General features: G+C 46.9%; 4 protein-coding genes across 5 annotated transcripts in view; 1 reads left to right on the plus strand and 3 right to left on the minus strand.

Moving 5' to 3' along the window:
- Positions 1-1,284: 1,284 nt before the first annotated feature.
- LOC110486248 (cytosolic 5'-nucleotidase 3) lies at positions 1,285-5,437 on the minus strand. Its single transcript, XM_021557694.2, has 9 exons — positions 5,273-5,437; positions 4,482-4,580; positions 4,270-4,339; positions 4,083-4,129; positions 3,811-3,896; positions 2,991-3,080; positions 2,647-2,809; positions 2,239-2,439; positions 1,285-2,013 (listed from the first exon to the last, which is right to left on the minus strand). Exons 1-9 carry the CDS (start codon positions 5,273-5,275, stop codon positions 1,903-1,905), a joined length of 870 nt encoding a protein of 289 aa, XP_021413369.1. The 5' UTR covers positions 5,276-5,437; the 3' UTR covers positions 1,285-1,902.
- Positions 5,438-5,915: 478 nt separating this feature from the next.
- Positions 5,916-8,325, plus strand: LOC110487537 (kelch-like protein 10). The gene is made up of 5 exons (XM_021559451.2): positions 5,916-6,100; positions 6,346-6,832; positions 6,947-7,561; positions 7,648-7,797; positions 7,908-8,325. Exons 1-5 carry the CDS (start codon positions 5,955-5,957, stop codon positions 8,274-8,276), a joined length of 1,767 nt encoding a protein of 588 aa, XP_021415126.2. The 5' UTR covers positions 5,916-5,954; the 3' UTR covers positions 8,277-8,325.
- Positions 8,326-8,978: 653 nt separating this feature from the next.
- On the minus strand, positions 8,979-13,460 carry LOC110486249 (kelch-like protein 11). Its single transcript, XM_021557695.2, has 2 exons — positions 12,867-13,460; positions 8,979-12,556 (listed from the first exon to the last, which is right to left on the minus strand). The coding sequence occupies exons 1-2, from the start codon at positions 13,322-13,324 to the stop codon at positions 10,972-10,974; spliced, it is 2,043 nt and encodes a 680-aa protein (XP_021413370.1). The 5' UTR covers positions 13,325-13,460; the 3' UTR covers positions 8,979-10,971.
- A 539-nt stretch (positions 13,461-13,999) lies between these two features.
- LOC110486250 (ATP-citrate synthase) overlaps positions 14,000-16,193 on the minus strand; it is a 29,432-nt gene continuing 27,238 nt past the window's right edge. For both annotated transcript variants that reach the window (XM_036940943.1, XM_036940942.1), the window contains 5 exons: positions 16,004-16,147; positions 15,810-15,923; positions 15,634-15,716; positions 15,384-15,460; positions 14,000-15,236 (listed from right to left, as the gene is read on the minus strand). In XM_036940943.1, coding sequence (XP_036796838.1) covers positions 15,142-15,236; positions 15,384-15,460; positions 15,634-15,716; positions 15,810-15,923; positions 16,004-16,147 — 513 coding nt within the window. In that variant the 3' untranslated portion in view covers positions 14,000-15,141. The remainder of the gene's footprint in view (positions 15,237-15,383; positions 15,461-15,633; positions 15,717-15,809; positions 15,924-16,003; positions 16,148-16,193) is intronic.

Genomic DNA, 16,193 nt, shown 5'->3' on the forward strand with positions numbered 1-16,193 from the left:
AATAACACATATGGGAATCATGTATTAACCAAATCAAAATATATTTTATATTTGATATTCTTCAAAGTAGCCACCTTTTGCCTTGATGACAGCTTTGCACACTCTTGGCATTCTCTCAACCAGCTTCATGAGGTAGTCACCTGGAATGCATTTCAATTAACAGGTGTGCTTTGTTAAAAGTTAATTTGTGGAATTTCTTTCCTTCTTAATGCGTTTGAGCCAATCAGGTGTGTTATGACAAGGTAGGGGTGGTATAGAGAATATAGACCTATTTGGTAAAAGACCGAGTCCATATTATGGCAAGAACAGCTCAAATAAGCAAAGAGAAATGACAATCCATTATTGTTTTAAAATATGAAGGTCAGTCAATGCAGAAAATATCAAGAACTTTGCAAGTTTCTTCAAGTGCAGTCGCAAAAACCATCAAGTGCTATGATGAAACTGGCTCTCATGAGGACCGCCACAGGAGAGGAAAACCAAGAGTTACCTCTGCTGCAGAGGATAAGTTCATTAGAGTTACCAGCCTCAGAAATTGCAGCCCAAATAAATAATTCCCAGAGTTCAAGTAACACACATCTCAACATCAACTGCATGAATCAGGAGGAGGAGACTGCATGGTCGAATTACTGCAAAGATACACTACTAAAGGACACCAATAAGAAGAGATTTGCTTTGGACCAAAAACACGAGCAATGGACATTAGACTGGTGGAAATCTCCGTTGGTTTGATGAGTCCAAAGTTGAGATTTTTGGTTCCAACCACTGTGTCTTTGTGAGAACAGGTGATCTCTGTATGTGTGGTTCCCACCGTGAAGCATGGAGGAGGTGGTGTGATGGTGTTTTGCTGTCTGTGATTTATTTAGAATTCAAGGGACACTTAACCAGCATGGCTACCACAGCATTCTGCAGCGATACGTCATCCCATCTGGTTTGCGCTTAGTGGGACTATCATGTATTTTTCAACAGGAAAATAACCAAATACACCTCTAGGCTGTCTAAGGACTATTTGACCAAAAAGGAGAGTGACGGAGTGCTGCATCAGATGACCTGGCCTCCACAATCACACAATCACCCAACCTCAACTCCATTGAGATGATTTGGGATGAGTTGGACCGCAGAGTAAAGGAAAAGCAGCCAACAAGTGCTCAGCATATGTGGAACTCCTTCAAGACTGTTGGAAAAGCATTCCAGGTGAAGCTGGTTGAGAGAATGCCAAGAGTGTGCAAAGCTGTCATCAAGGCAAAGGGTGGCTACTTAGAAGAATCTCAAATCTATTTTGATTTGTTTAACACCTGTTTGGTTACTACAGGATTCCAAATGTGTTATTTCATAGTTTGGATGTCTTCACTATTATTCTAAAATGTAGAAAATAGTAAAAATAAAGAAAAACCCATGAATGTGTAGGTGTGTCCAAACTTTTGACTGCTACTGCATATTCCTCATATGTAGACATATCACCAGTAACATTTCTCTCCCCACGAACCCAATACACATTTACCAGATGGGGAAGTCACCTAGTTTTCCTGTCCCATTTCAGTTGGACTAATGACGGTTCGTAAACAATTCAGAATGTGACAGTAGGGCTGTCGAGGAAATCGAATCAAATTGTAGGACTGTAAAGGATGCTGCTCTCAAGTTGTAAGTGTTCAACAAGGATTCAACTGGAGGAGCATGGAAGGGAGACTCCAAAACACAGTCTGGGATCCATCCCAGCGGCCCACACAAACAGCCATTGGAGCTTTAGTAAAAGACAAACCAAAAACAATACCATTCTGACTTGACTCATGGTATCTGACTACTGGCACTTCCTGAGCAAGAGCTTCCTTAACCAGTACGACATACTTCCTGTAGCGTCGGAAGGCTCGTTACTGATTGGCCAGTGAGATTAATTTCATGGCCAGGTCACTTGGTGCTGGTGAGGTGGAGCAGCAGGGCGTTCAGCACTTCCATGGTCTCATCCTTCACCAGCACGATGTCATAAGCATTCAGGTAGGACGTCTTCCTCTCCTCCACCTGAGAAAGATCATGCAGAGGGGGAACGGTTAGCAAGCGGCCAATGTCCAACGACATTTAAACAGTGCTTGAATAAGCTGACTGTGCATTAAAACAAGCACTCAATTGCCTTAAAACAATAAAACTTCAGAGTAAAAACAAAAACATTTCTTTTTTGCGTGGTTGAGGGTTTATTAGGGTGTGAAAGAGAGAGCTTTGGTGTACGTGTAGCCAGTACTACCGTACCTTGTCGTTGAGGAAGCCGATCTTGAGGATGTTCTCCATGCTGTGCACCCCATCAGCCATGGTCAGGTCCCCCAGAGAGTCTCCCAACAGCAGGACGTTGTGGCGTGACTTGAGCTCCTGGAAGTGGCCCGTGTTCAGCAGAGCTCCCTCCCTCTTGTTATAGATGTGGATCAGCTCCCCTTTGAAGGCCTTCAGCACTCCCTGAGAATGAGGGACACCAATGGGTTAAATCCTCACTCAAACCACTAACCTTTCACCCAGTCTTTGCGTGGTCACTAGCATAGGAAAAGCGCATTTAATGCAATGAAACTAAGCGTTTTCATGACAACCCCCTCTCCCCACTCAATTCCATAGAGGCTACCTGTATCGTATATACTGTGGTTTGTGTGTCAGCGATAGCCTACTCACAGTCTCATCAAAGTCCATGTAGTTGGAGAAGACCTTGACGTTGGGGTGAAAGACCCCGGCCTGGCGGATCACCTCCTCCAGCACGTCTCCTAGCCCAGCAGAGAAGATGAGCAGAGGGATGCTGTGCTCCTGCAGGTGGTCAAAGAACAGCTGGTAGCCCTCCCTGGGGAGACAGCGGCATAGATAGCGCTGTAATCACTACCATTACAGTCATCATCCTGGTCGTCATTAACATTATTGACTTGATAAGGCTTCATCATTTGGTACCATACTGTGCTATCGATGACTTTACGCTACTAAACAGCCATAATTGTGGCTTGGCAACAGTAGCAGGGTCTTCTCACCTGAGCATAGCATCAGACTCCTTCACCACATCCTGCAGCAGGTCTTTCCTGATGCGCTGCTGCACCAGAAGAGTATGGGCTTTAGTCCACCTACGGGATGAACGGCACAAGGGGATTGGTTAACCCGATCAGTCCCGAGACCCCCAGTAAAAATCGTCTTTTCATTTATCTGACTTTCATTTATCTGCATGTCCAGCCCTTATATTTAGCCTCACAATGACGTGCGTTTCCATGTTATTATCAGGACAACCAGGGCTACAAGTAGAACACAGAACAACTTGACATAAACAGTTCCATTCGTGAGTTTATTGACACATGTCAAAAAGAAAAGGTCTGCTGAAGCAACAACAAAAAAAACGGATCAAAATGAATGTATATGAATGCTGTAGAGAAATAGTTTGGTCAGTGGGGAATGAATATCCAAACGGTCAATGACAACTGTTTGGAGCTGTGAGCTATGTGAGCTTATTACAGTATTATAGACACTATGTCCTAGGATTTCCTATGACCTTCTGTGTAGAAGAACCCCTTACATTCGCGCCATTGAGCAAAACGTGTGTGTTCGTGAGAGTCTCAGCTTTTCACACAGACTAATGGTTGGATGCAGAAGAATAAGACGAATCCGATTGGTACAACCCAGAAGTCAAACCCAGAAGTCAAAAAACGCGGCAGGATTACAGTGGGACTCATTGGGTAAATGAGACCGCAGGGAGGTGCCTATGTCTGATGTAGAACAGAGGGTATTGGTCAGTTTGACAGCAAAGTGATGCGTTCCTGGTCTAGAAGGGCAGTGATTGGCTCAGAGAGAGCTGTGACTCACCACTCCACCATGAGGGGCAGCTTCTCCTCCGCTGTCCGTTTGGAATCAATCTCTATGGGGTAATATGTGTTGAGCAGGTCCTTCAGCTGAACGGAGGGAGAATGGACAACACTCAGAAAGGGAAAAACTGGCTAGTACGCATCTAGAAAAGACATAGTTATATGTAAGCAGTGAATCTTGTGTCATCGTTTTTCTAATCTACACAAATGTATCTGCCAAATCAGAAGAAGTTCTGTGGTCTAGTTGTTTTTCTGATGACATTTGAAATATACCTGTGCTTTGCACTCCTCACTGATGAGCTTGCTGTTGTCCAGGATATCTATAAAAATAATACTGATGCAATCATCATCATTCTCATGGGCTTGTCGAAAAAAACATCAGTGACAAGATATGGACCCCTTAACTGTGCGTACACATTGGTATCTTCTCCGTACAATCTATCCCAGCTTTTGTACTTACTGTGACTGGTAGGGCACCGCTTCCCATTGTAGGCAAACCGTGTGAGGGTCATGTCAAAGTCTGAAATGACCTGAAAAAGCAAGAGACATTGTCAGCATATTATCAAGCAAACCTCTCAGGATGGAACTAGGAGAATACATCGAAACGCGTGGGTGTGGTACCCATAGGATGACGTATACAATCCCAATTGAATAGGATCTCTGTGGTGGTACCTGAATCTTGCTGGTGCCAGCCTTCTGCATGGTCTTGATGATCTCCTCCACCCTGGGAGGGTCCCTCATACACACTGAGGGACTGGACAGCTCTGGGATCTATGGAGGAGGGAGACAAGTAGTGAGGAGAGAGAAAAACAGAAGAACTAAATATTACAGCACTATATTTTTTTACATTTTTAGCAGACAGTCCTATCCAGGGTGACATACAGGAGCAATTAAGCTTAAGGGCACATTTTTTCACAGATTTAACGACTCGAACCAGCAACCTTTGGATTACTGACCCGACGCTCTTAACCACTAGGCTACCTGCCGCACCTAAACACTTCTGTGACGATAAACCCTAAAGGCCACTGTGCTTGCTACTGTTTACAGCATTTACCATATACAGGCCACAGAATAAAGTGATTTGCCAGCAGCCTAGCTTTGGGACACAACATCGGGAGTCTTGTGTATTGGTTGGACTGTACTGTGGAGCTGTAGCCTACAAACCTATTCACATACCTATTGCATGTCATCCCCTCATTTGCAGCTGTCGTCACAGTTAGGACTTTAATTAATGGAATCTTACACTAGGGTAAACTAACACCCCAATCACACACTTAACAAGCATTTTCCTTTTTTGTAATGTTATGTCACTGTCACATAGCTAACAATAGGCATAGCCATTCTACTCGGAGAAATTAGGCAGCTAACTTAGTTTGTAATAACTAACGTTAACGTTACGTTTGATAGCTAGCTAGCCATCAGTCATTCGTTCAGTGGCAACCAGGAAAATAAAGTACACGTACCATTTTTCTAGAGAGATGTTGTTTAATTCAAGAAAAGATCAAAGAGCCAAACGATGGACCTAGCTAGAAATGCAATCAATAAGTTATATAGCTAGCTAGTCAGCTATGCTGCAATAACCAGTCTATACTGAGGGCGCGCATTTACTTGCATAAATTGAGGAAGTAAGTGTGTGCGTTTAACATCTTCCCCAGTACCACAAAAGCAGTATTAAAATGTTCCTAATATAATTTATGTTCTGATAGAGCAGAAGAAAGTATTATGGCAAATTGTGTGCTTCTATGTATTCTTAATTCACGATTTCCCTCTCACTACATCTGAAATGGACTGTATTTAATCAAATGTATTACGTAGTGTCAAATATTAGTGTTAAATGACTGTTACACATTCACTGTACGATCAGTAGGCATAACAGTCAGATATATCAAATTAAACACAAACTTTTTATGACAGGTGAGGCTGATGCTCTGATTCCATTTGCTCATCACTGTGATGTAATAATGCACAATTCTGGAACATAATATAAGTGGAACATTCACAATTCACAATCCTTAGATGAACACAGCTGCTGTAGTAAACCAGCCAAATGTCTAAGCTGAAGAGCTAGCAAACCCCCATTAAATATAGCAAGGAATGAATGAACTGGAAGAGACAGCCACCTCCACCAAATTTCAAAGATGCAACATGGAGAGGAAAATGAGTGCTATGACCTGTACAATCTTTAACGAGTTACGTCTGGAGGGAAAACTCTGTGATGTGGTCATCAAAGTCAATGGCATCGAGTTCAATGCCCACAAGAACATCCTGTGTGGATGCAGCTCATACTTCCGGTGAGTAGCTTCCCTTGGTTGGGATAGGTTGGGTTGGGATGTGCTGGCCAGAGGACATTCCCATTCTGGCATCGCTTGACTTTGAATGAGAATGCGAGAACATTGTAGATTTATGGTATCTCTGGCTTGGTCCAACTCTCTGTAATTATTAGTTACTTTTGGGGAGTCCTGAGGAACTTTGTTCAATTGCAATGCTGTAGTGAGAAGAATATTGTGCTATTATACCCCTGACCCTTGACCCACAGTGCTCTCTTCACAAGTGGCTGGAACAACATTGAGAAGCGGGTCTACAGCATTCCTGGTGTGAACCCAGACATGATGCGCCTGATCATCGAGTATGCCTACACACGTTCCGTGCCTGTGACTGCGGAGAATGTGGAACCGCTCCTGGCGGCTGCAGACCAGTTCTGCATCCTGGGGATCATGAGGGCCTGCTGTGACTATCTGGAGGCCCAGCTCTGTCTGCAGAACTGCATCGGCATCTGCAAGTTTGCAGACTTCTACTCCTGCCCTGATCTACGCCGCCGGGCCTACCTCTTCATCCTGCACCACTTTGAGATGGTGCGTTTCTCGGAAGAGTTCATGGATCTCTCTCTGGCACAGCTCTGTGACATCATCGAGAAGGACGACCTGAATGTGAAGCAGGAGGATGTTGTGTTTGAGGCGGTCCTACGCTGGATCAACCACTCGCCTCAGGACCGCAAGGCCCACGTGTCTGTGCTGCTGCCCAAGGTGAGAGGTGAACAATAGTGTCAATGTTTTACTGTTGGATAACTTTTGTAAGTTTGGGTGTCGTGCTAGTCAACTGCTAGCCACACGTCTGTCTGTCTGTGTCTGTGTGCTTAGGTCCGCATGGCCTTGATGACAGCCGACTACTTCATGAACAACGTGAAGAACAATACCTTGGTGAAGGACAATGATGACTGCAAGCCTATCATCATCAGTGCCCTGAAGGCCATGTACGACCTGAACATGAACGGGCCCTCCAACACTGACTTCCGCAACCCTCTGACCCGCCCACGCCTGCCTTATGCCATCCTATTGGCCATAGGTGGCTGGAGTGGTGGCAGCCCCACCAATGGCATTGAGGCGTATGATGCGCGGGCTGACCGGTGGGTGAATGTGACCCAGGAGGAGAGCCCTCGAGCCTACCATGGAGCTGCTTACCTCAATGGCTTTGTCTACTGTGTGGGTGGCTTTGACAGCGTTGACTACTTTAACAGTGTACGTAAGTTCAACCCTGTCACACGGACCTGGCACCAGGTGGCCCCCATGCACTCTCGGCGCTGCTACGTCAGTGTGGCGGTGCTGGATGGCTGTATCTATGCTATGGGTGGCTTTGACGGCTACGTACGACTGAACACCGCTGAGTGCTATGAGCCTGAGACTAACCAGTGGACCCTGATTGCACCCATGCATGAGCAGAGGAGTGATGCCAGTGCTACCACACTACATGGCAAGGTGAGTGGAACAGAGGGACCTGGGAGAGAACTTCATGATGGATAATGACTATTGATTATAAAATGTTGGCATGATCTTTTCTCTAGGTGTACATCTGCGGTGGCTTCAATGGGAATGAGTGCTTGTTCACAGCAGAGAGCTACAGCCCCCAGACCAACCAGTGGACTCTGACCGCCCCCATGAGAAGCAGGCGCAGCGGTGTGGGGGTCATCGCCTATGCGGAGCAGGTCTATGCGGTGAGCAGAACATCCATATGCAGTACATGCACAATGCACTTCAACGCCTTATTCAGTAAGAGCTGAAAGTTAAGAAATATTTGACTCAAGTTTCCTCTGTCCTCTCCCAGGTGGGCGGCTTCGATGGGGCTAACCGCCTGCGTAACGCTGAGGCCTACAACCCGCTGACCAACACATGGCGTACGGTGCCCACCATGTTCAACCCGCGCAGCAACTTTGGCATTGAGGTGGTGGACGACCTCCTGTTCGTGGTGGGGGGCTTCAACGGCTTCACCACTACCTTCAACGTGGAGTGCTATGACGAGAAAAGAGAGGAGTGGTACGACGCCCACGACATGGGCATCTTCCGCAGTGCCCTCAGCTGCTGCGTGGTGCACGGGCTTCCCAACGTGGCCCAGTACGCAGCCCCCCGGGACTCCCTCCAGTCCCCCCGGGAAGAGCTGAAGCTCTCCGCTTCCAACAGCATCCTGTCTGTGTGACGCCCCCTCGTCCCTATCCCCCACTATTACCCTTTCCTGCCCACCGTATCCCACCTACCACTGGCATTTACCATACACAAATAAATCCACTGCTGTATGTCCCAGAAGAAATCCCATATGCATATATACATTTCTATATTTCTTATTGCATCTGCAAGGGTGATTGTACTATTATTTTCCTACTGTGTTAGAAGGGAAGATTGACTGTACTGAATGCATTACTGTAATTGGCTCATGCCCAATGACTCTGTGCATAGTACTCAGCATTGTTTGATGGCCATGTGTATGTATGTAGCTTAGTTCCATAGAAAATGATAGAGGCCTCTAGTGGCCAAAATACTGTTTTAGCATTGGCAGCAACATTGAGGGCTTCCAACATTTTAATGTTGTCAACTGGTCATCAGCCAATTGACTACTTCAAAATGGATAATGCCTCAATGACACTGCCCATGCTCTCACAGATGCCATAATCGGAACTATATAGGGATGCTTTCTCTATCATTCTCTATAATTTGTAAAAAAGAAATAAAAAAAGGAGGTTGTCACATTGGAGGAGAAAATTCCACCCAAGAAAAAGACAGATGTTTATAGAGCTAGGCTTGAAAACTGCCCAATAATATTGGCCAAAATGACATTCAGAATTTACACAAGAAATATGGTAAACCAAGGTCGTATAAAAAAAATGGACATTTTAATTGCAAGTGATGACATCAGCATTTATTTTTATTTTTTTTACATCCAATATATTGACCCAATGCCCGACTGCCACATGCAAAGCAACATATATATTGCCAACATATGTCAATACAATTATTTCAAATGCTATGCAAGAGAAACAAAACTGAGGAAATACACTTGCATTGCATTCTCAAAATCATAGTGCTTTATGTTATAAATTAGCTTCAGGGATAGTGCTTATAACAATCAATGAACTCTTGAACTCAACACATTCACCTTGATATGGTCATTCCGCTCAGTAACATAAGGATACCCTCTAGTCTATACCAGTGGTTCACAACCTTTTTTGGTTACCGTACCACTAACTGAATTTTGCTCTGCCCAGAGTACCCCTGAAGTACCCCCTCCCCCTGATTGTCTTTGGAGGGTGAGGAGAACATGCAACAATGTGGCCGGCCGGATCTCTCAGATGAACCCCTGAATAAGCCCTGAGGTACAGCAACAGGTTTCCCTCACACTTCACATCACATTCATTTTGGATTACTAGGCAAATCACTCTAGTGTACATATTTTCTCACATGGGAACAGAATAGATTATCGGCTGGAGTTGGATTAAATGATACATAAAAAAATAAAAATTGGCCAAATATAACAGGTAAACCCAATCGGACATAAATATGACCAACTGATTAAGGGTAGAAGTGCACTACTAGGCATGCTTTTCACCAGCTTTGCCAAGCATTCTTACCGTACTCAAGACACACACGTTATCAAGTCCTCCATCGGAACTACACCCTCCAGCCATTAAACTCCATAAAACCAATGCAGACAAAAACAAAAAGAGAAACATTCACTCACAGACTCCCACCTAGGGCCTTCCACACAATGTTTCCAACCAACAGGAATGTGACGAGCAGAAGACTGAAGAATAATTCAACGCAATGGTTGATGGAATGTTACCATGTTAAGACTGTTTCCTTAATGGGCCTCCCAAGTGGTGCTGTGGCTGTGCCACTAGAGATTCTGGGTTCTAGTCCAGGCTCTTGTCCACTCTTGGACAGTAGATCTGATAATAAATAGGAATGAGACTATTCTCCTTCCATTCATGTTGAGCTCCTGTATCAAAGCTATAATAACAAGAAGCAGAGCCATTCAGATGAAGCTAATATAAAGCAAAGCCATCGGGCATTGGTAAGGGTTTGGTCCAACTGATTGGTAGGGCCAGCATGACACCAGTATCGCAATACTTTTCCCATGTAAAATGTAAAATATTTGTGGAAAAATAAATGTGACTCTGGATGAAAACATTAAATGTTTGTTTTCCTAAAGAAGTTAAATCTGCTTTGTGTTACGTTCACTTGCCACAACACTAACGAGCATCGCAATACTGGTATTGTCCCGACCCTACAGCTGCACAGAGTGTGTGTATGTAAGTGTGTGTGATATTTGCATGGACAGACTGTCAGTGTGGAATGTCATAGAGAACGACTGACTTCACTAAGCACATTGGATTGGAGGAATGTAGATTCTGCCGTACATAAGTGTCACATTGCCTACATCATATAAGCATAAAAGGGGGACACAAAATATTTATATATAATAAAAGTATACATATACAACTATATACATGTATAAAAAGATAAACATCACCTGGGCCTGACATACATACGTAGTGTAGTCCGATGTTGGTCACTGTACAACACTCTATTCACATTTGTAACATTCAGCCTGTCCTCCCCACATAGACAAACACCTGGCCAGCACAGAGTCACATCACTCCCACACCTCCCAGCCTTGAACACCACAGTCACTACTAACACCAATATCTCAACCTGATGATCTGGCACAGATCTCTTGAAAATGAACCAACATGAGAGCAACATAGGAGCCGCTGCTCCAGCAGGTTATGGGTGGGGGTTGATGACGATGGCTGCCAGGGGATGTTTGGGGCTTGGAGCTGGACTGGGCTGCTCCCCCACTGGGGTGGGTGTGATGGACAGACAGGGGTTGTGACAGCTCAGCACTCGATCTGAGACTGCAGCTGCCTGCGCAGGGTGAGGGTGCGCCGGTGTAGCTGCTGCATCTGCTGCATACGGTCCCGCTGGCGGGCCAGGTTCTGGGGCATGGGGTAGCGCTGGCAGCCGTACAGGAAGCGGTAGGGGATTCGTACGTGACAGGCGGTGGCGCGACAGCGGGGCTGGGGCATGGGCGGCAGCAGCATCCAGCGCTTCCGTTCGGCAGAGTAGCGGTAGGCCTCTTTGCGGTACTGCTTGTCCACGTCATCGCTGTTCTTCCAGCCGCCGATCACAAACACGTCCTCGTCGAAGTGGCAGATGGCGGCGCCCTCGATGCTGGTGACCTCGGGCGGCAAGCTCTCCAGGATCTCGTCTGAGATGTGGGCGCTGATCTTCTGCTTGGCGGCCTCATCCCGCACCGTGTAGCTCTTAGGGCAGCACGAGGCCGTGTGGTAGAAGTTGGTGGGGGCCACGGCCATCTGGAACACACAGTAGTTGTCTATGAGCGGCAGGGAGTCCACGTCCTGCCACTGGCGGCTCTCTGTGTCGTAACGTGTGGTGACCGTCTTCAGCCCGTCCTCGTTGTCTGTGTCCACTGGCGTGCGCGCCGTCACGTATACGTAGCGGTCCTCCACACTCACCGCCTTCACGTCCCGCAGGATCTTGGGTGCTGACTCCAGGTTGTGCCACTTGTCTGGCTCAGGCTCATACACGCTCACGTCCTTGAAGCCGGGGCTGAAGTTGCCGTGGCCACCGATGCTATACAGGATGTCTTTGATACAGGTGAGACCAAAGGAGTGTTTACGTGTGGTCAGGTTGCTCACCTGTTCCCAGGTGTTGCGGTTGGGGTTATAGCGCTCCACGGTCTTGGCGAAGCCCGGTTCCATGGATCCCGCTACGTAGATGTGGGACTCTGTGGTGGCGATGGCATGGCCATCCAGGTGGTTGTGGATGTGGGGCAGGTTAACCCAGCGGTCCTCGTAGATGAAGTAACCCACACATTCACTCAGGTAGTCACCCCCCTCCGACACCCCGCCCACCACCATGATCACGTCCATGTTCTGACCGAAGCGCGGCTGGAAGGAGGCCATGTAGGACGACCAGAACTCCAGGTCAGCTGACTTGAGGTTCTCACAGCGGATGGCGTGGCCCTCCACGGCATCGGACACCAGGCGGAGACAGGCCTCGTTGGCCGCCACCAGTGCCTCGTTCTTCACCACGCGCGTCAGATAGGTGGGCTTAATCTGGGGTAGCCGGAGGAGACGGAACAACTCCTCAAAGTACCTCCCCCGCTGTTCTGTGTTCCTCTGGACCCACTTCACCACAGCCTCAAACAGCACCTCTTCCTCGTCCACGGTGATCTCTGCGTCAGACAGCCAGTCCCTCACCAGGTGGAAGGGCAGGGTGTAGAACTCCTCGTCCTGGATGACCTTGTGGAAATTGCGTCGGATCATGTCTGCGGCCCGCAGAGCCAGCTGGTCCAGGGTGTACATGTGGGCCAGGCTGTGCACCGCCACACAGTTGGCCAGGCTCAGCTTCTTCTTCAAGAACTCCCCACAGAACTCCTTCAGGTGCAGCAGCAGGAACCTGCAGGCGACGCACACAATCAATAACAGAACATGAGAAACAAACATGGGCAAGGCCATTTATGACACCCATGAACTCACCACACTCAAATTCAGGTTTGACAGGTTACAGGATGGTCAGTGCTATCCGGGATCCATAGGACGTCCCGACCCTAAACCCTAACCTTGCCAATATGCTTCAGTGACACCTCCAGTAAGCCAAAACAACATTGTTATGTCACTGAACTACATACAAATAATCAAGTACTAGCAGGTGGCAATTAAATGGATTATGTACATTAAAAGGAACACTAATTAAATTGTAAACAAACCTGTCAGCAAGCTCTAACACTTCATGCACATTGCAGGTGCTCACACGTATTTCTCCCGTGTACATGTACTGAATGACACTCTCCACCGTCTCCGGGTCTGGTCCCAATTCAGCGCTCCATTCCTTCATCTCAACCCGACCCGACAGCGACTCGGAGAACTGCCCTCCCAGCAACGGCGTGAAATAGTCCGTAGCCGCGGCCAGTACAGAACGATGAGCGGAAAACTCACAGCTCTGAACATTCCCGGTTGCCGCCCCACTGCTGAAGGCCAGCGTCACGTCGCAGAACAATCCCTGCTTCCTCTGTTCGTTCTGCCGCCGAGACAGCTCTGTGCAGTGGGAGGAGGAGGTGAAATCCTCGGCCTCTTCCGTGTCCCCGTCCCCGACAAGGACGCTGGGCGCGCTGCTACCGCTACTACCCCGACTAGAGTCGTCTGGGTTCGGGGGTGCAGCTGCCATTCTGGCGGTGGTTGTGAGAATTCGGAATTGCAGTAAACTCGTGTGGGAAAGAACACACACGCAGACACACAAACATAAACTCAAAACACAGACGGAATTACTGACATGCGCAGTGGACGCAAGGCGTGACTGCTCGGCGTGTGACGTAAAGCCCCTCCCACTCACTTGTGGCTGACAGGAGCAGCTTTAGTGCTTCTTCAACCTCAGCTTTCTCTGCCGAAGCAGGGTATCATCGATTCACCTTCTCTGAGTGGGTGTCTTTGAATGACCTGAATGGAAGCTACACATGGATGTTTCCATTCATTTCATGTGCTGGATGTTGTTTCATACAAGGGCACGGTCAATACATAGTCCTGCTCCGTTACATAAGTGAGTAGAATCACTTTGCCATGAATGTACAGAAATTACACCCCCGGAGCATAGAACAGGTGGACTGAGGTCTGAAGAATGAGCTCTAAAGTCGTCTAGTAGACCCTCATATGCACTGGCTGTTTGAGAAAACGAAGATTGCTCATAGTAGGCCACTACATCCTCTGTTGTTATTGGATATGATATCATAAATGTAGCTGTTTTAAAACCAATGATTTCATAAACTGATGGATGAAGCATGACACAGTGAAACAATTACAGCACATTTATTTTATGATCCGCGACACCGGAAAAACCAGACAGAGCTGTGTTCCAATGGGTCATCTTTAATATACTCAGTCACAACGTTCTGAAAATATATTACAACACATCTCTACAGAGGCACGTTCAGTTCACTAATCACAAATCAAACAAATTGTGTTGACATGACAACACAAATAGTACAGGCAGATCTTACGAGAAATAGCCGGTCACAATGGAGCTAGTCTAGCTAGTAACGTTCAGATAAATAATGCTGCATTCTATGGTACCTTTGCCATACTGGACACAGTATGAGCTTTTCACTGTATTTACAGCCCAATATGCTCGGTCAGCTGCATATCGAACGGTCTAAACACAACAGTTTCATGGGCATTTACAGTACATCAAAAATGTATGCTAATACTATCTATTACATTTATTTACTCGGCTGTTAAAACATCTATACATAAATAAAGTTATAATCTATATAACTGTAAAGCAGTAGCTAGTATTATTGCACTACAGCTCACCCCTGATAGAAAGCGTATGATTTTAATATGGCACCGACACACTTAAGAAAGAGAACTGCACAGCGACACACAGGAAGTCTGTGATACACAGACACATGCTTGGTTTACGGAGAGAGATGATAGTGGGAGATAGTCTCATCAACGTACTTCACTGTAGGCATAGGTGTGGTATAGAAGTAGTAGTAGTAGTAGTAGTAGTAGTAGTAGTAGTAGTAGTAGTAGTAGTAGTAGTATTGGCAGTAAATAGGAAGACAATCATCTGTATCCCTACTGGTAATCTTGGGAAGAGAATTGCATTAACTGCACTCCCACACTATTAAGGGTCAACCAACGAATGAGCCTCTTTTCACACTCTCTGCAGCTTGCTTGATCTCTCTAGCAGACACACACACAGTCAGAGTGGCTTCACAGTTTTGCAGGCCTTGCTATTATTAATGGGGTTGCAGCATGTTAGATCAGCCAACTGATTTTTAAAAACTGAAACTGTATTCATTTAAAAGGGTTGTCCTTATTACTGTTGGAAAGACACATCTATAATAATATCAGTCCTCATTGTTGCTCTCCCACCACTTGGGGCTGACCAAACACAGCACAGGTGGGGGTGGAGGTTAGGGTACAGTGGTGGTGGGGTAACTGGGGGGAGGGGGGGGGGGGGGGTCCATGGCCTGGTTTCCGTGGTTACATGGACATGTGTTCGGGGAGAACGTAGGAGATGTCGTCCCAAGGGTGACGGTACAGACCCTGTTTCAGCCTCTTCTGATCCAGGTAGTGTCCTGAGGGAGAAGTAGAAACGTAGGTAAGGTTCCAATTTTAGCAATATCATATTGCGTATCCTCCGCTCCTTACACCATAGCCCCTTTCCCATTACCATTTCTAAGGGTCAAACTCATCAGGGTCATGACCCCTGACCCCCAACTCACCGATGAAGCCCATGCTCCGCCCCAGGACAAAGATTCCATTCAGTGCTCCGATCTCCACAAACTCATCAGCCTCGTCCCTGAGGGGGAAGACAAACACCAGAGGGCAATGATGAGTTGATGCAACATGTAGGCGAATGTAGGCGAATGTAGGCGAAGGCCAACAAAAGGGACAGCCGGATGACCCAGACACAGTAGTATAGTTGCATTGTGTAGAATGTAATTGACTGGAGTTAAATAGCATAGGATTTACCGTGTAAATCCACCACAGTTCCTGAGCAGGTCCACAAAGGCTACTCCGATGAAACCGTCCACATTCAGGATCAGGTTGGGTTTCTGAAACCGCAGGAGAGAGGTGAAGACATGGTTTAGAACAGATGATCCCAGTGGGGTGATCCAGGGTGCAGGAGAGGATGACAGGGTTAGTACCTTGGCGGTGGTGATCTTCTCTACATCCATAGCGTAGTCCAACAGCTGGGTGGAGGGGAAGTTCTTCTTCACAAAGTCCTTCAGGATCTGCACCCGCATGTCTGGGTTGTTGATCTGAAGCGCACGCACGCACACACAGTAAAAAATCTGAAAGACACATGACATCCAAACAGAGACACAGGGACGGTGCTCACCGACTTGACCCGGTGTCCGATGCCCATGATCAGGTTGCCCTCCTTCTTCATCTTATTGACAAACTCCATGGGCAGCATGCCACTGTCAAACGCCTTGCTGAACTGCTTGGCTGCAGCGTCCAGGGCCCCTCCGAACCGGTCCCCCTGGAAATCACACACACAAAAATAAACACTCAAAGAGACACTACCA

The sequence above is a fragment of the Oncorhynchus mykiss genome, chromosome 13 (genome assembly GCF_013265735.2).
Source record: "Oncorhynchus mykiss isolate Arlee chromosome 13, USDA_OmykA_1.1, whole genome shotgun sequence".
Classification (NCBI taxonomy): domain Eukaryota; kingdom Metazoa; phylum Chordata; class Actinopteri; order Salmoniformes; family Salmonidae; genus Oncorhynchus; species Oncorhynchus mykiss.

Coding starts and splice junctions, on each gene's coding strand:
- LOC110487537 (XM_021559451.2), top strand. CDS start 5,955: ATGGAGAGGAAAATGAGTGCTATGACCTGTACAATCTTTAACGAGTTA. Junction 7,562..7,647: donor CTACCACACTACATGGCAAG/GTGAGTGGAACA, acceptor TCTTTTCTCTAG/GTGTACATCTGCGGTGGCTT. Junction 7,798..7,907: donor ATGCGGAGCAGGTCTATGCG/GTGAGCAGAACA, acceptor GTCCTCTCCCAG/GTGGGCGGCTTCGATGGGGC.
- LOC110486249 (XM_021557695.2), bottom strand. CDS start 13,324: ATGGCAGCTGCACCCCCGAACCCAGACGACTCTAGTCGGGGTAGTAGC. Junction 12,557..12,866: donor GTGTTAGAGCTTGCTGACAG/GTTTGTTTACAA, acceptor CGTCGCCTGCAG/GTTCCTGCTGCTGCACCTGA.
- LOC110486248 (XM_021557694.2), bottom strand. Junction 4,340..4,481: donor CTGGCACCAGCAAGATTCAG/GTACCACCACAG, acceptor TTGCTTTTTCAG/GTCATTTCAGACTTTGACAT. Junction 3,081..3,810: donor CTGCCCCTCATGGTGGAGTG/GTGAGTCACAGC, acceptor TTCATCCCGTAG/GTGGACTAAAGCCCATACTC.